Source organism: Lutra lutra, chromosome 8, assembly GCF_902655055.1.
Source record: "Lutra lutra chromosome 8, mLutLut1.2, whole genome shotgun sequence".
Lineage (NCBI taxonomy): Eukaryota > Metazoa > Chordata > Mammalia > Carnivora > Mustelidae > Lutra > Lutra lutra.
The window spans coordinates 10,165,004-10,183,963 of record NC_062285.1 but is presented as its reverse complement, the minus strand read 5'-3'; the positions used below and the strand labels follow the sequence as shown (position 1 = coordinate 10,183,963).

General features: G+C 46.5%; 1 protein-coding gene across 12 annotated transcripts in view; it reads right to left on the bottom strand.

Annotated features, from left to right (window-relative positions):
- Nucleotides 1–3,853: 3,853 nt before the first annotated feature.
- CELF2 (CUGBP Elav-like family member 2) overlaps nucleotides 3,854–18,960 on the bottom strand; it is a 508,648-nt gene continuing 493,541 nt past the window's right edge. For 6 of the 12 annotated variants that reach the window (XM_047741384.1, XM_047741375.1, XM_047741376.1 and 3 more), the window contains 4 exons: nucleotides 15,914–16,111; nucleotides 11,088–11,231; nucleotides 7,724–7,895; nucleotides 3,854–6,329 (listed from right to left, as the gene is read on the bottom strand). In XM_047741384.1, coding sequence (XP_047597340.1) covers nucleotides 7,768–7,895; nucleotides 11,088–11,231; nucleotides 15,914–16,111 — 470 coding nt within the window. In that variant the 3' untranslated portion in view covers nucleotides 3,854–6,329; nucleotides 7,724–7,767. The other 6 variants (XM_047741377.1, XM_047741380.1, XM_047741381.1 and 3 more) reach the window with 4 other exon arrangements.

Here is an 18,960-nt window from a genome sequence, read left to right as displayed (position 1 = left end):
ATATATATAAGACACATCCAGTATTGTGTTCCTGATAGCAAGTGCATAGATTTTGTTAAGATATCATTTCACTCGATATAAACGTTTTATGGTCACATGTAATATTCCCAGTGATTTTTGCCCAAGCACGAGAGGAGAAAACAGAACACAGCAAAAATAGTGAGCTACAACAGAGATGAGAAACAAAAACAGCAAATTAGCGGAACAGCCGATTCCTGATAAGTGAATAAGCTGATTGTTTGGCCACAATGTTTTATTCACTTATCAGGAACGATTCACAGTACATTGATGTTCACTGTGTTTCCTAGCCTGCCAGCTGAGAGGCCCGGCCCGAGGCTTGTTGGGAAGTGTCGTGGGCTGGGCAGAGGCGTGGCTGCTGTCAGCGCTGTAAACGTTGACAGTCCCGTCATTCCCCAGGTGATCCGTGGGTGGCAAACATACACCTTGCTAACTAACACTGCAGTGGTGGTGTACAGAATCAAAATGATAAGTATGAATTTAAGCAGGGACCAACTGTACAGTCATGAATGCTTAAGGGAACTAGCAGTTTTGTCCCCTTCTTTGGAGAATTAGTGTTTTCGTTGTTTTTCTAAAAAAATAACAACAAAAAACTGGCTTTGTCTTTCCCTTCTTTTACTTAGCATGAGTATTTTGCCTTGTGCCAAATGGTAGAGAGAGATATATATATATCTCTGTAGAGATATATATATATATATATTTTTTCATTCATTCTTATGTACAGATTTTAAAAATAAACACTTGCATCTTGGAAAGAACTGATCACCCTCTTCTCCCCCTTCTCCCTCCCTCACACCCCTCCCATCAAAAAAAAAGAAAAAAGAAAAAAGAAATCACACCCTTAGCCGTCTTGCCCCACTAAGGTAAGCAGTGGGTTTTCAGAGGCAATCTGATGGAGGCTGTGAGATTTAAAGCAGAAGTATTGGCAGGAAGTCAGCTCCCATCTCTGCAGGTTTGGAGCTGGTGGAAGTCACTTCACTGAGGTGTTCAGCCTATGGGAGAAAGAGCCTCCTTTTCTCCACCTCACCAGGTCCCTCTGTGGTTGAGCCGACTGGAAAAGACAATCTAGGGGTCAGAGGGGCCGCTGACACCAGAGTGTGAAGGGCTTGAGCACCTGCGGGGACAATCTCATGGGCAGCGGGAGGAAGGCTGCCCGGTGCTGGGTGGCCTGAGTCAGACCGAGTTTGTGCGGCTGAAAAGTTGGAAGGAGAGCTAAGACAGAGGGAGCAGACATCAATGGAATCTTTTAAGAGCACTTGGAGAGCAGTCAGATTCCTGAGCGTAAGAGATGGGCCGAGAAGGGAGGGGGCCTGGAGCTTCGGTTTCAGAGGGCTTTAGTTCTCTTTTGGTAACTGAGGTTGGGGTGATAGTGAGGGACAAGGTGTTGACTCAGGAGGGAGTCGTGTGGGTGCTTATGGCATTCTTGGCTTTCGTTTAGAAAGGGATGATGTATCGTGAAGACATGAGCGTGAGAACCTTCACCTCCTTCCCCTCCCACCTCACCGAGTAAGAGCTTCCTTTTGAGCACTTGGAAATAGTCCCTTTGTTATTTTCAATAATTAAAGCTGACCCTGGATTCAATCAGCTCTAAAAAAGAAATACTTTAAATTACTTTTCTATAAGTAGGTAGTGATGGATAGGAATGTGTAAACTTCAGTTTAACCCTTTCGCATCTCGGTTGACTGGGTCAGTGTCTCGTTTCTTCCCTCCGAGCTCACCTCTTTAAAAAACGTGGTTCGTTTTTGGAAGAGTTGGTAACGATATGCCTTTAGACTTGTGGGGAGGTAGAAGGAACCCCAGCTCTGCTGCTGCTCCTCTTACATTTCTTAAAGGGATGCAGCAAAGCAGCGGCCGCTGTGGGCGAGCGTTCGGGATTGCACCCACCCACCCACGGGAGGGAGAGGGGAGGGAGGGTGCCCAGTCCCAGTGGGGTCAGAAGACCAGAAGAGGCCTTGGCAAGTCCAACTCTGCAGGCGGTTACTTAGGTGAATGAGAGAAATAAGCAGCGGCCTTGGAAGCAGCGGCCAAAACGGGCTGTTGTCCGGAAATCAGAGGTGGCTGGTGTGCAGGCTCCCCCTTCCCCAAATCAGATATTCACTTAGGTGGAATCGACTGTATCTTTTTACACAACATAGAGAAAAAAAACAGATACGTGAAACAGTGAGGTGTGTAGATGTATCACCAACACATAATGACTACCAACAATACAACACGCAGAGAGAGAAACAAGTATTAGGAAAATGGTTTAATATTGGAGACAGAAGCAAAAAACTGCATCACACAATAACATACGTTACAAAAATAAGTTTGACTGTCTCAACTACACGGTTATGTTCACAATGAGGACAGAAGAATCAGAAAAAACTTTGATCTAAACAGCAAAAAAGCAAACCCCTAAAGTTGTAACTAATACATTTATTCACTTAAAGTGACTGAGTACTTCTAAATCTAATTACCTTATTGTGTAACTGCACAATACAGAATAAAAAGTGAAACTTACCGCTGTATTTTAAGACAAAATTCTAATGCTAGATATAAGCAAAGGGAAAAAAGAAATCAAGCCAAAGTTTTTAATTCTCAAAAGAAAAGCAACTTTCTTTCTATCAGTCAGAAATCAAACTTGAAATCAGTCATTGTCAGGGGGCCCACTAGAGTAAGCCACAAAAATTTCCATTTTTTTTTTTAATCTCCAGTATAAAAAGTTCCACTGGTACAAAATGCGTAAGTACAATCAGTTGTAGAAATAGGAAAGCCTGCGTTTTTTTTTTTTTTTTTTTTTTTTGGCTCAAATTCCATCAAACAACAAAATCCAAATGCATCAATAAAACAAACAATACTCAAATGGTCTTACAGTTTCCACTAGGTTGCATTAACTTTGGCTTTTCTCAGACAATATTTAAAAACTATTTTGTAATTTCTAAACAAAATGATATTATTAATCTACAAACAACAATTCTCACAGCACAAAAAAACACAAATACATTTTTTGTATGACATTATTCAAAAAGGTAATGAAACTACAGGTTTTTTTAAAATTTTATTTCTTCTTGTTAATTAGCACTTAAGATAATAAAAACAAACAGTAAAATGAGTCCAGAGTAGCACAAGCCAAAGAACTATAACCCCTATGGTGAAAGAAAGATGAACTTGTTACGCCTTTGAGGACTGCCATTTTATCACAATTCTCTAATTTAGTGTAAAAACGACTATTCTCTACACTTGATTTAAAAAAAAGCAGTTTCCCTGTGTGTTTTTCCTTCTGGCACAGGCCCTTTGCACTCTTGCAGCTTTTTTTCCTTTTGATAATAAAAGATAAAGTGAGTAAAAGGACAATTTGTCTCTGAGGAGGGTCAGCTTTTAAACAATGCAAACATGCCAAAAAAAAAAAAAAACCAACAAAAACCCCGACTTTCCCCCCAACATGTACTGTTTTGGTCACCTGCAAAATAAGAAACACCCAATGTGAAATGCCCATCCTGAGCCTCTTGTCACCGGCACTCAGGCTCCTCTTGGGGAGATGCGGGTGAGTGAGAGGAGGACAGCTGGAAATTCAGATGGTGTTTTCTTGTGTGCTGCGCGTCCACAAACCACCCTATGCTGTGTGTGAGAGAGAGATGTGCGTGGACTCCTGGCATTAAGCGGATGGCTGCAGGAAGTACAAAATAGCCCTCAAAGGATGAAGGAAGGCCCCAGCAGTAGTAAACACGTGTGAGGATAATACAAATCATTTCATTGTAAGTGCATGTGCTATAAGAAGGAAACTTGTTTTGTGTTTAGTTTTTGTGTCTTTTTTTAAAATTTTTATTTTTTTTTGTGTTTTTTTTTTTTGTGTGTGTGTTTTTTTTTGCATCATTAGAGGCTAGTCCTTTCCATCCCAGGGCTATCGCATCCATACACTTATTACTGAACAGAGTAGTGAGTGGGAGGAGGAGGAAGGAAAGGGAGCCAGCAGTTTCTGAACTCCTTTAGAGATAAAGAAGCTTCCAGGGCCTGCTTTCAAGAAGGCAGGAGTTTGTGTTGGGGCTTCCGGGATGACACTGGGGTTTGTCAAGACAGCAAGAGATCTGTTCAACGTGAAGTCGAAGTCAAAGTAATATGGCACTTCACAGAGTGGCAGCAGGATCTGGTGCTAGTGCTAGGTATTTGGTCAGTAACTGTGACAAAGAACAGAGTTGGACTTAGATGGTCAGGCCCCTTTCAGTGATTTCAATTAATAAAGTTAATAAAAAGGCAGGAAAAGAAAGGACTATCATCTTCTAACCCCAGACACCTTGCTTAATCAGAAGTATCTCCTGGGATCAGAGAATGCCCAGCACAGTGGCTGATTAGAAACATCATTAACTGAGAGTATTTAAGAAACAAAATCCCTCAAAACACTACTTCATCACAAAGTCTTTTAACTGGAAGGTATATGAAAATACTCTGAACTAGAACATACCCCTACACCTGATCTCAAAAGCATATAGAATTTAAGGTTAATGTAGGTGCTGAATCTACCTAATGTCCCCCTTAGAAGTTTTATTCAATCAACTGTTTTTAATTAAAACCAGAGAAGGAATTTCAACAGCACATTCGTTTTTGTTTTTTTTTTTAAATGACCAGAAATAATCAAAACTAAAAGAAAAAAAAGTGGTGTAGGGAGAAAAAAACCCCAAAAACAGAGATGGTGAAAATATATTTTTTTCCCTTCGGATTTGCTTTGTGGAGTTTTGTTTCTTTTGGATCTCAACCAATAGGTAAAAAAGGTAAGAAAGAAAACAAAAACAAAAACAACCCCCCCCCAAAAACCCCAAAACCTCAAAGATGTATGGGGGGGGGAGGGGAGAGGGATCCAAATTAGAAACACCCTGGAACAAACAAAAATGACAATGGTATAAAAAGTTACCAACGCTCCAGACAGCTCTGGGTAGAAAGGGTTAGAAGTTCAAAACTTTCTCACCTTAGAGGTTTCCATATATTATGAAGGAAATACATCGTGAGGTTGCCGTCACAGCATTGATGTGCAGAGCGGTTAAAAAAGTGAGACATGGGCACTTATACAATGTCTTACAAAAAACATCATAGAGAAATAACAAACAATAACAATTTCAGGCAACAAGACCACAGGGTAGCAAGTTAACAAACTTTTTAACCTCTTTTTTTTTTTTGTTTTTTGTTTTTTAAATATTAGGGATTTATACAAAACACATAATAAAATACCCATGTTATCAAATTACTTCTCACAAGAAACACACTGAAGCTCTAGGAAGGAAGTACCTTTGGAATTTGGCACTATATATTTTCACTTTTTTTCTTTAAAAGAAAAAAATCACATTTTGCTGAACACAAACACATCTAAATAGTCCACAATAAAAAAAAAAATGACATCAATGCTTTACAAGCCAACACAAAACTTATTCTGGAATAGGGTTTTTTTTTTTTCCCTCACATGAAATTTTTTTTTTAAGCAAACTTTTTTTTTTGAAATTCTTTAAGTAAACCAATTCTAAACTTGTCTTATCAACAGAGAACATTAAGACCATAAGACTCATGATTGAAACCACAACTTAATTCACAGAAGCACCAACATAACACAGTTTACAGTAACCTTTCTCCTGTACATTGAAACAGTATAAAATATAGGTAATTTCATGTGCATTAAACCATGGATTGTCTAACTGTGAGTCAGTTCAGCAAAAGGTGACACAAATAGGTAGCATTTGCCCCAAAACAGGGTAAATATTTTTCTTATACTAATCTACAAAAAGTGGTTCTATATATATATCTTAATGAGAAAGTGAGCCACCTAAAATGGCCTTATCAAAAAACTTTACACTGCCTGAAAAATGTAAAAACTATTACAGACCTCTAGAGACTTAAAATCAGACAGTTTTTTTCTCAAACTGTTTTTGGAAGTAGTCTGTTAGAAACCAACATTCTGTGTCCCTGGACACATATTGCTATTGTTACCAGTGACCGGGAAGAATGCCAATCCCTGTATAATACTTTCAAGTCTGTTTTATGAAAAGAAAAAAAAATAAGAAAGAAACGTTTTTGCCACAGGTTTTTTTTTCTATAATTAATTTGTCTAATAATAAATTTCAGTCTTGCATGAATGCAGCAATGTTTTTCACATTGACTTCCCAGAATTCATAGCTAGATGAGGTCACATGCAAATTTCAAAGGTCAAACTAGATCAAAGGTCAGTAGGAGAACCAAATGTGATGTGAGGTCAGAAAGACATCAGAAACAATGACGGGACGATGAAACTTTTTTTTGAGACGCCACAGGGACATGCTAGGCAAACGGTGAACTAACGGGCATGAAGATGTCTAGGGAGAAAACAAGGGAGAGTAAAAAGTTACACAGAATCTACGCAGCAGCAACAAAATCACTCTTAAGGGTGCAGGAGAAAAACTAATGCAAATCTTAGGTCATCAGGGAGTCTACGAGCCATTCCCGTAATTTGCATTTCTTACGATATTTATCCACAGCACAATGGAACCCCAAGAGAATCCATCCGGAGGAGGAGAGGGGATGGATTCCGGGAGTTTTGGGGTGGGGGCTGGGGAGGGACAAGGCGGGGGGGGGGAGGGGAGGATCCAGTTTCAACGGATGTGACATATGGGGGAGAGTCAGACGACCGAACTATAAACTAGATAGATCATGGAAGCTACGAACAAAATCGTCAGACAGATACAAACAACAAGAGGGAAAAGCATGAACTGTAGGCCTAGGGTTCAACGGTGAAAAAAAGCCCATTCCTAGAACGATTCCTCTAGAGACTACTTCAAAAGGCTCTAGCTAGCACAGAGAACTGCTCTTTAGGTACCCAATAAGTTAACAATAGGCAATAAATAACTTCCATTATTTCTGAGGCAGTAAAAATTTTGTACAAAAATAGAAATGCTTTTTTTACAAATAAAATTTACAGGCCTGTGGCTTTCTTTTTTATGTATTTATGTATTATTTATTTATTATTAAATTTATCTTTCAAGAAACATCAAGTATTTTCACTCATTTTTATTTTATTTTTAAACCCTGTAGCTTTAAGAAACAGATCTCTAAATCTTTTTTTACATTAATCCTTTCTAAAAACTAAAATAAAACAATAACAAAATAGACAACCAGTGTAATAATCTGACCGATAAATGTCATGTTTCTTTGAACCCTAAAATAATATCCTACTTGTTAAAACAAACCAAATGTAGTGGAAAGACGTTTGTATTGTTTTAAGTGCTTCTCCTGGCTTCTCTCTCGTGCTATGCCACCACCTTAACCTCTAAACGGTTGGCGCCCTCCTAGGGGGTGGGCGCGGACAGGAGGGGTGAATTCTCCAGGCAGTGCTCTGGGGCACCAGGGGTCTCAGAGTTAGAATTGCACGTTAGCCTTTGTTTGCCTTTTTTAAACTCTCAAGATGTCATTTATTCATGTGTGTTTTTCTTTAAAAAAAAGAAAAAAAAGCCAAAAAATGAGAACAAAACAGAAAAGGTAAAAGGAGATTCAAATTGCAAAACAAAGGAAAATACAGTGGCACAACTGGAAGAGGAGTTTTACTCGATAGAAACAAGGTAGCCCAAGTTTTTAATTATGGCGAACTGGGTGGGGGCATGGGGAGGGGACATGGAGGCCTTATTGTAAAAATAACCGTCTCTCTTGGTAAAAGTTGGCAATGTGGTCCTCCTCTGCCTTTCCTGTTGAGAACAGGCTGGCTTGTGGGACTTACCCTAAGAAAGCTAAAATAAGAGCAGGGAGCCTCTGGGGTTGGGATCAGTAAGGTTTGCTGTCGTTCTTGGAGCGCTTCAGCTGGACCTTCAAGCGTTTCATGCCAATCTGAAAGCCGTTCATAGCCTGGATAGCAGCTTGTGCGGACACCGGATTGTCGTAGCTAACAAAGCCTGGAAGACACAAGGGGAAGGACACGGCGGTCACCAGGGAGAGGCAGGGGAGTAGACGGGAAGAAGCAGGACATCGTTGGGGGGGTGGCTGGAGAGTGTGACTGTACGTGGGGGGTAGCGTGGGCTCGGAGCATGCTCAGTTCTCTGGGGGTGCCGGCTGTGGACGGGCGGGGGTGTTTTACGGCCACCCTGGGTACGTCCACTGAGAAGCGGTGAACAAAGCTGGTCGGACCGGGAATTGGGGATCACGAGAGCAAACCCCTCCTCTGTGAAACGCGAAATCTCAGACTCTCAGACTCCTGGTCTGTTTACTGATCTCAGTCAGGTCTGTTTGTGTTGGAATCCTTCTGACAAAACCCCTGGTGCCTAAGTAAGTGTTCCCAGAGGCGGAGGCATAGATACTCTGGGGCTCGCAGGGTCCCCAGGGGCTCGCGTGTCCCAATCAGGTGCAGTTTAAATGCAGGGCTGGTAACCGCCCACTGCAGAGATGCTGACTTTCATTCCAGTTCTCCACCTGCACCCACACAGCCCACACCTGCTCGACTGTCGGATGGGGTCCGCTAGTGAATTAACTCTAGGGTATTTGTACTTGATTTTTAACATTGTGGAATTCTGAGAGGGACCTAGGGACCCAAGGGAAATGCTGGCCCTTTCTCATGATATCAACTTCCATTTTCAAAGTGCCACTGCATTCAGCAGACTGGAAACTGCCTTTATACCCCCTTAGAATAAAGAGTCTGAACAGCTTAGGGATTAAGAGCCATCCTCACAGACTTCCCAGTACCTTTCTCTGTACTGACACCACCAAAATGGCAGGGAGCGCATGCTTTTGAGAAAGAGCAGTGACGGTCTGCAAAGACCCAGAAACAGAATTCTGATCGCAGAGTCTGCTCTAACCCGGGGGTGGGGGTGGGAGGGGACACACAGCTTTTCTGCAGTTAATGCCCATGTTTAGGGGTTGAGCTTGTGCTGTCCCTACTTCTGGTGTTGAAAGGAAGCGATTACACTGGGTGAATTTCCCTTCTCAACATCAGCTGTTCAGAAGGTTCTATACTAAGCTTCTTCACCTATCTGCTAAAGAGCAAATCCTTTACAAACTAGAGGAAGAGAAGGACATCAGTATATCTTTAGCAGAGTTCTCAGCTGATAAAAATGAGCATATGGTATAATGCAGAAAAGCTTTCCGTCGGCAGGCTGAACTGCAAAACGGTGGAACAGATTTTTACTAAATCTAATTCCCAGTGTGTGTGCTCTCGAATCCAAGATTTTGGCTCTGATTTTCTCCTTTCCTTCTAGGTCTTTATCCAGGAGCAGCAAGATGATGAAAGAATGGAAATGGGTCAAGGGTGAAATGGATAACGAAACCTGGCCAAGAGGTGAGCATGAAGGAATGGGCTACCTAAGACTAGCAAATCTGGGGACCCCCCCCACCAGATTAGGCCGGCTCACTGAGAAATGTAGGTTGGGATGCTGCAGCTTTTGATAAAAACGGAAAACAGCTCAGAGTACGAAATACAGTTGCCGACAGTCCTGGGTGCAGCCTGCATTATTACACTTGGAGGAGTGGTGTGTGGACCGATATCTCTTTTCAAGGCACTATTTTTCTCAAAATCAGACCCTGAAGCACAGCCCCTTTCCAATCTCCAGATAAGCCCAGGGCATTGCTTAGTGATGAGGAGTAAAAGTCTGGCCCAGAACCTTGTGCAGGGCAGCTCGGCATGGTAAGCTCCCACCGAGTGCACAACACCCCCACCCCCAGGGGAACAGCTCCCTTTCCATTTCACTCGTTGGTGAACCATCACGGGGGAGGGGAGTATGCACTTGTCATAGCAGTGACAGTGGAGACAGCCTTTCCAGTTGGGTAAAAACAGTGACTTTCAGTGGCGGACATACTAATTCCCCTAACAATAGAGGCCTCAGACCTTCCTGGGTGATGGCACAGAGATTAGAAAGACATGACGATAACGGGGTTTTAGAAGCCAAAACATTCTCTTTACACCCAGTGCCCATTACCAGTAGCCAGATGCTATGTTTGAGTACCATTCCTACCACCTTTGATGTTTTTCTCCACCGCATTTAGTTCTCTTTGTCCTTCCTCCGGTCCACATCTGTTGCACTGTTTCGTGCTGTTACGGCCTACCACCTACATGAATTACTAGATTGGAGGAAGGAGGAAGGCAAATGTTCGATCTCAGACTGGCCCAGAACTTGCCAGGCAGGTAATCTATAATCTGAACAGTCTAGCCTCTAAACCACTTTGGAGACTAAAGGGGTTCAAAATGCAAAACAAGAAATAGATTTAACGAATGCTCTGTGCGCCTGCTTCTAAAACATGAGGGCAGGCGGAGAGTGTGCCTTCCCGGGGAGCACAGACTGCCTCAGGAGGCAGAGTCCGGGCTGTGTGAGGAGAGAGGGCATGACAGCCTAGGCCACGGAGGAGCTGGGTTTTTCCAGCGTTCTCTGAATGCCTGCATTTCCTGGGCTCTGCGTCCACTCGGGCAGGCTGTGCAGAGCCCATCAGCCCAAATCCCGGCTCCCGAATCAGCATAACACAGCATTCCACGGGACCGTGACAGACACCAGCTCCCTGTCCTGTGCTCCGGGTAGGGGGGTATCTGCAGTGCTGAGGGTGGCCTGGCTACACCCCTGCTGTGAAGGGACGGGGTCTCACTGAAGGTTTGTGAGAGTGCGGGCAGCCTCCCCATACAACGTGCTACCTGATTCCACAAATGCCCGACGCCTCCCGAACCTAGAAGGCTACGGCATCCGTGGCAAAGTGTCTACAGTGCCGCCCTGTAGCAGGCAGCCCAAACCACCTCCATCTGTTGGCTGTATTTCCACCTGCTCAGGTTTGTGGTTCCAGCTGTGGGGCCTGAAGAAACCACCGCTGCTCTCTAGTGAGAGAGAACTGGATGCGCGTAGTCTGACACTAGTAGCACAGCGCACAACGTTACCTAACATGCGGGCATTTACTGTCGTTTCCCAGATGCTTCCTTTATATAGCCCCTTCCTCTGCTTTGGATTAAATGACTTTGCCCGATCTGCTCACATGGATCCAAAAAGCCAAGGAACAGCACCACCCAGGGAAGGCCCTATCTGGACTTCTCGAATATTTGCCATTTACGTTTTCCTTCCCATGCCTCCTCACGTGGCAATTTACTGTAACATTCTGGCTTGGTTTCTTTTGCATACCAAAGCACTTGCTCAGATTGGTCTGTTTGTCAATGAAGACTTTAGCAGAGATAACATTTCCAAAAGGCATGAACATCTGCAGAATGTCCTGGTCTCCAAACTCCTGTGGAAGGTGGTAAATAAAGAGGTTTGCACCCTCTGGACCTAAAGAGGAAAAAAAAATCAGAGTAAGGTATTCTTCGCTTCTTAGTTCCCAAGGCCTCTTCTTAGGACTGCTTTAATATCAGACAGGCTAAGCATTGCCTTTCTCATACTAGAAGGGAAGGAGATAGATGGGTAAATGTCAAGTGCTGGGATGTCTTTCAAGACAGGAATCATCCCTCAGATGTTCCTGATTTCCAAAGACACTGGTCGGCAACAGGGTCTTTTCAGGGATCATCTTCTGTGGCTCACATTTGCTTAGTGTCCAGTGTCTTCTTCATGGGGGTGAGGGTGGCCCCCGTGGGGTAGAGGTGGGAAGGAGAATGCAGGACTGGGTTTTTCCCGGGTGGCTGTGTTTTGTGGTATGTGTATATACGACCTCTTGGAGCTGAGAGTATCCTGCGTATTCTAGCAAACTGTAGCAATTTAGAATAATGGGTATAGCAGTAATGTTGCTTGGATTTCTCAATCATTTACCTAATTATCCATCCAGTTTTGATTTGCCAAATCTCTTAACACACAGTCTAATAATCATTTTTATTAGAAATGACTGGCAGTGAGTCAAGGCAGGAAAAAATAGGTCGTTAGAGTTTCACAGCTGTGATAGGAATTATACCCCTGGGGATTAGCCTTGGAAATGAACGCATGAGGTACAGAAGCTAGTCAGAGACCAGGCTCAGCCATGCTCTTCACGCTCAGCCATCACCTTCCAGAGAAAGAGGAAGAAAGGGCAGAGTACGGAAGGTCCTCTTAGCTACACTGGTTAGAGAGGTTAGCTCTCCTCCTCGTCTGCCCATCTCATTCCCCTCTCTCTAGCCACCTGAACGGAGCCATCTCAACGTGAAAAGGAGGGAATCTGAATGACCTGATGCAAGGTGATCATCCAACTTGCCAGGTCCAAGGCTGCCTGGGGAGGCCCCAGGGCTGGATGTCTCTTGGATGTTCAGAGTTCTGGGAGGGAAGGGGGCTCCCGAAACTGGTGAAGCAACCTTGGCAGTGGACTCCTGCACCCTTAACTGGCCTCCGGGGGAGGAGCCAGGGCAGCCCAGGGAACACCTGCACTGCATTCCTGCAGGGCTGAGTGTGGTGGCTAATATTTGGGTCTAAGAAGAGTAAAGCTAGGGTAAGAATAACTTTGTAAAAATAAAAGAGAGGAAGCATCTTTGTAAACAAGAGTCAAACCAAGTTTCTCCCCACAAACGTGTGGGACTTTTCCTGAGGAGGTCTTCTGGCAGCAAGCTTCTGAAGCCACGGAAATGAAGCATTTCTCGGTCAACCTGACCACTTTAACTTTGTGTGTTGCTCACAATTCCCATGGACATACCCACATTCTAGTGCCAAGGAGGCAGTCTGTAATTCAAGGGACACAATTGCAGGTCTTAGGTCCCCAAATGTTTCCTGGTTTAAAAAAATTCTTAAGGGGCACCTGGGTGGCTCAGTGGGTTAAAGCCTCTGCCTTCGGCTCAGGTCATGATCTCAGGGTCCTGGGATCGAGCCCCACGTTGGGCTCTCTGCTCAGTAGGGAGCCTGCTTCCTCCTCTCTCTCTGCCTGCCTCTCTGCCTACTTGTGATCTCTGTCTGTCAAAAATAAACTCTTTAAAAAAAATTCTTGGGGCGCCTGGGTGGCTCAGTGGGTTAAGCCGCTGCCTTCGGCTCAGGTCATGATCCCAGGTCCTGGGTTCGAGCCCCACATCGGGCTTTCTGCTCAGTGGGGAGCCTGCTTCCTCCTCTCTCTGCCTGCCTCTCTGCCTACTTGTGATTTCTCTCTGTCAAATAAATAAATAAAAAAATCTTTAAAAAAAAAAAAAAACTTAAAAAATCAACACTTAATATGAACAGGTGCAAAACCAAAACACCGGAAAGGGTTGTACAGAGCCCCACTGGGCCAGGCCCGGCTTCCGCAGTATGTACCGGGCAAATCTGGCACCATCCAGATTGCGTGTTCCTTCTCAATAAAAGATCCACATGTACAAATGAGGATTTATGGGACCCAATCTCAACTCCTGCAGCCTGGGGAGAAAATGCAATTTAATGCACTCTGTCAGATTACTGGCTACACCTGGATAGTCCTCGCATTCTGGAATGCCGTACGTTCCGATTGTATCTGTGCCACATAGGGGGGCCAAGAAAATAGGGAAAAGGTCAATCTAAGGAGACTCTGTCCTCTGTTCACCATTTTCTCAGGTAAAAGTGCCACCAGCATCTCCTAGCTTAGACCCCCCCCAGTTTTCATCACACAGAAAGAGTATGATTTTGCAAACTGCCAAAGTTGTGAACACTAAAATGAGAAAAAGGTGACTCGATGTGGAGAACCTCTCTTCTGTGCAATGAAGGCGGCTGCTGCAACAGACACCAAGGGTAGAAACACAAGAACACGTTTTTGAGGGGTCCACCTATGTGTCCGCCTCAGCCTTCCCTTTAGTAAGAACCTGCTGACAAATATGCATTCCTCGGATCTCTCCCAGTACCTGTCATTTTAACTTACTGGAGTTCTCTGTTAGAGTGTTGGTCCCAGCTGGCTGGGTGCTCCCATTTCCTATTTTTCATAGGGCACCAGGTCTAGCATAGAGTACTGGCGTATCTGTGGCCAATGGCCAGCACCCCCCCCCCTGCACCCCCACTGCTTGGTGGCCTTCCTGAGGCTCTGCCTACTTGTGTGTGTGTGTGACTGCCTCCCGCAAATCAATTAGAGATCAGAGGCTATTCAGGAGTGACAGGAAAGGTGGTCAGCTTTTCTGGATTGAGGTCAATAGGGATGCCATAACCCTTTAGCTGGGGAACGTATCAAAGCTGCTTTAAAATACCACCACCAAAGCCAGCCCGGCTCATTTTCCTGTGGGAAAATATATATTAGGGTACATGACTAAGTGCATCAACCTGACTTTCAGCTCTCTTAACTAAAGGATAAAACTGTGGAGCAGAAAATCTAAAAATCTGTTTAGCTGTGGAATTCATTTTTTTCCCCCCTTCCCAGTATAACCTGCTTTGAAAATTGTATTGTGGTTAACTGATACTAAGTTTAAATTTCTTGAGCACACAACTGGGTGAAAGGTGATCAGAAGACAGGTATGAGAAGGTGGGAGATGATTAAAATTGCTAAACAAACCAAAAATACCACCACCACACACACACAAAAAATCAAAACTAAACCATGCTGCTGGTAGCCCCAATACTTAAATGTCAGTGATCCCGGGCTGGTGCCGTTATTCACATGAATCCTAGAGGGTTAGCTCCTGCACAGGCAATCCCCCAAAGTCAGGGCATGGAAATGTGGGGCGGTGGGCTGCGGTGAAGCAGCAGAGAAAAGTCGTCTCAGGGCCCACACTTCATCCTTGCACCAGTGCATGGCGACTCCGCTGGTGGCTGGTGTTTCTCGGTGACAGTCACGTTGCCTGTGCCCAGGCTCTGCTGGACAGTGGAGGAGTGGCCAGCATTCTTTAAGAATCCTGTAGGGAACTGGCATTTATGCTCTCTCTCAAGAATATCCTGTCACAGATCCCCCTCCTGCCACAGTCACCACGGTAGTCAGACCCCAGACGGAGGGACCTCCGTGCAGGTGTTCCCTCGGGAAGGCATGGGATTTAGGACTTAGGGTCTCACATGCTTAGGGAAACACAGTTGCCTGAGGATCTATACAGGGTTTTAAAAAATCTACAGTAGCCGTCACAGCGAGGAGTAAAGAGAAAGTTGAAATAGTGAAGAATTTAGAATTTCATGTATCTTTCATTTTTAACGATCCCTTATTTACAAATGGAAGCAAGACTTTTTTGCTTTACAAGAGTATCTTTAGAGCTCTTGTCCCTTTTAAAGTTCACAACTTAAAATATTCTATTCTTCTAGAACACCGTATTTAAAGTATGCAGACAAGAACATTTTGGAAGTGTAAGGTGAAGGTAAAGAAGGGAAAGAAATTTGTAAAAACCTCCTCAGCCGTACTTCCTATTCTAGCCTCTTCTGCCACACTCCCAGCAGGTGCGGAAGAGAAAAAATACCATGTGGCAGAGTTTGCTTTAACACAATTTCTACTAAGGAGAAGAGACCAAAAGCAAGAAAGGGAAAGACATGCTCTCCCTCTTTGGACTGGCTCATTAACTGTTTTATAATTAGCTTGAATTTATTCTTAGCCTTAACCTCCTGAGACTCACTCTGCCTCATAGGCAGAGAAGCCCATCAGTCACGCACTCCCTTCCTCAGGAGACCCCCGATTCCACAGACCCCCCCTGATCCTGCCGGGGGAGTCCGTCCTTACCCCGCCGCCGTCGCCTACCGAGAGGCCAGCCAGCCAGGGGCAGGGCGTGGGGACGCCGAGCTGCCTGCGACATGCCTGGGAAGACCCCGGCTGGATGCGGCAGGGGAGGCGTCAGGGACGGGCCCTGCTGACCCGGGCGGGGGCTCCCGGCAGGCTTTAGGGGCAGCGGCCACTAGTAACTGCACGGAAGCTCGCAGTGCGGGAGAAACACGTCTGAGGAGGTAAATTAAGAGACTCGTGAACCGTGGCGAGATCAAACAAGTTCAAGTCCGAGGAGAGGAGGCGACGCCGACCGCAGGCTTAGCCGTGTTGGGTCAACAGAAACAAACCAGGAGGACCCAGCCCGTGAAGAGCGGGACTGAGCCACTGGCTTCCTCTTCGGCCTCGCGGGGCCCGCGCGAGGCTCCTCCGCCCCCCGGGCCGGGCAGGCACCTACCTTCCTTCTGGCTGCCCGCGGCGCTCTGCTGCTGCAGCAGGCTCTGGCTGTACAGCGTGGGCAGCGCCGCGGCCGCGTACTGCTGGATCCCTGAGTAGGCCTGCGTGAGGGCGTCCATGGTGCCCGCCGTGCCATTCGTCAAGCCCGTGGCGCCAAGTCCTCCATTCAGAGCCGCCATACCTGAGAGCATTTGAGCAACTTTACAAAAAACCCAACAATAGAGAAGAGAAATAGCACTTTTCATTAGTGCTTTCCGAAGGAAGTCAGAGAGTCATTTGACACAAGTACAACAGCAAGTGCATGCAGCCAGCACAGCGACAGCCCGACGCGACGTGAAGACGCGACTGCGACGTGAGGGGTCGTCACAACGGAGAACACACGACAGGACCCGAGAAACCCCCTGCGCGCGGACGCCGCCCCTCCCGAGGCCGGCGAGCAGACGGCACGAGGCGCGACAGCGAGACGGCACACGGCGGTTCCATGCACGCTGCTACTGGCAAGAACGCGCGTCCTTCTCAAAGGAAGGTCTCTCGGGGTCGTGCCCCTGCGTGGATGAGGACGTGCGGGACGGGCGCTTGGAGGAGCCATGGGACGGCTCGGGGCTTCGCGGAGAAAGGGACAGAACCGCTCTCTCAGCAGGCGGATGAGAGGGTCCCGGAGGCAGCTCTGTCCCCAGTGAGCCCGTGTGCGGCCACTGCCCCGCCGGCCCTCAAACAGCCGAGGGAGGGCGCCTGAGACTAGGCCCTTCGGAAGCATCGTCTAGCCGAAGCCGTGAAGGCACAGGACAAAATGGGGACCGGACCCTAACTGCAGGAGAGGCTCAAAACAGCATGGGGCCAAGGGCAGCAGCAGCAGACACGTGCCAGTATCAGCCCGTGCCCCGGTGGCGCGGCCACGACAGCGCTCCGACAGCGCTCCGACCGTGTGTTCCACGTAACTGCAGTGATGCCCGGCTGTGGGCGGGCTCGCGGCCATTCCCGCAGGGGAGCCGCTGGCCAGCACGCTTTGGTTTTTTTCCTGTCGCCTGGCTGCTCTCTGGCTCTAGAATGGTTGCTGATGGTGCCCCGAGTCGGGGTCAGAACCAGCATCGCTTTACAGAGTGCGAACCTTCCGAGGAGCTCAACAAATGGAAGCGGGGACATCATTGCCTTCAGTTGCCCTTACGATTGAAACATTTCCAAAAGAGAGATCCGATTCTGGGAAGAACTCACTGAAAACATGAAGGAAACTCTTGAATGGATTAGGGCAACTGATTAGGGCTATTAAGATAGCAAAGATGACTAAGGGAAACACAAAACCGACTAAGTGAAAAACAAAACCGGCCAGAAGCCTGACGAGGGTCGAGGAACCAGATGAGCTCGCTTAGAAATGATCGGAGGAATCCAACCCGGGTCACCTGGGCACCCGCCCCAGACCCTGGAGCCGGTGGGGGTTCTGCTTCCTCTCAGCGTCCCTCTGTCGCTCGGAGACCGACCTCCCTCAGGCTGGAAGGACTACATACATACAAGAGGCCTAAGAGCAGAGGAAACACGTCGGGCCTCAGGCCCGGTTTTCTTCCTGGGGGCTTGCGGGGACAGGAGTGGGCACTGGATGAAGTTACCCTGCGCGGCCCCGGGGGTGAGCGGCTGAAGGACAGGAGAAAGGAAGGACGGGCCTCTTGAAACCCGAAATCCCTGCGGGCAGATCTAGCAGACACACAATAAACTGACGAGGTGCCGGCCGGCAGAGGTCCTGGGGACGCTGCTTCACGTTTCTTAACTGCGAAGGAGTCTGCGCTCACCCCAATAAATGCCCTTAAAGAGCTTGACCCAGTGTGTCCTAATTAAACAGTCCCCCAGACACCAGCTAATCCCATTTACCCCGCTCAGGCCTCTCTCCTCCTCCAGCCTGGTGTTCTTAGGGCTGCTGAAGGGTGGGGAGTAACTTCGCTTTTCTCCTTTCAGTCTTAGCCTCATCTCCCAGTATTTGTGTGAATGCAAAGAAACAGCCTTGTTCTTTTCTAGGAAGGGGAGGGGAGGGTGTACGGTGAGTCTGGAGAGCCCGGCACAGTTCAGTGCTGTTGGTTTCGTTACCGCTGGGCTGTGCGCAGGTGCTGGGGACACAGACCAGCACGCCATGGGGCTCGGCGATGGGAAGCCGGATCCCTGCGCAGGAAGGACTTCTAGCGGGAGAGTGAGTGGGGCCTTGCCACTCTACTTATACCCCACGGCGTGAGAGCCTAGGTGTGCATCGCAGCCTACGGAGCTGCTCGGGGCACCGCTGAAGATGGGCGCTCGGCCGCCAGCACGGAATGGAGCTCCATGTCTCTAGAACCTTGTCGGCTAAGGGCCTGGCTCTTGGCAGCCCCTGCCACGTAGGAGCCTTAGGAGTGTGCCTCCCTGGGCTTTGCAGCTTCACTGGAGACCAGACACATGGCTGGTGTTTCATTGAAGAGGTCACTGGGGCCCCTGACTCCCTTCCTCTCCAGTACTCCCCCCGCCCCTTTTTAAATCATCCAGGTCAGGTGAATTTTCTGTCCACCTTTTTAACTGGAAAAAAAAAAAAAATCTGCCTATCAGTGGAGCTGCACAGTTCAAACCTGTGTTGTTCAAGGTCAACTCTATTTCCATGAGCACTATTCACCAAGTGCTGGTTATATTCTGACAGTCCTAATTTTAAGCACTATATGGTAAGCCATTTGGAAAAACGATGTGATCTGAACAAGGAAAAACAAGTACATCACCTGACCTGTATTTCAACACATAAAGTTAGATACGGACTCTTGAGTGGACATACCTGCAAAAAATATTTTGTCTTAGTTCAGATGTACAAAACATGTCTTAGATACAGAGCATGTCTGGGGAACCCTCAGATAATCCAGAACTGAAAGCTGTGTTAGGGAGTCACCCATATGCCTTACTTCTGATCTTGACAACTTTTGCTTTTAGCTTTAGGCTTCCACTCTACTTTTTTTTAGCCCCTCCATTCATGAATATATAAGGGGAGAAATGGGATATCGAATTTGAGTTTAACTGAGTTACTTGTCTTCTAGCTAAAACTTTATTTTG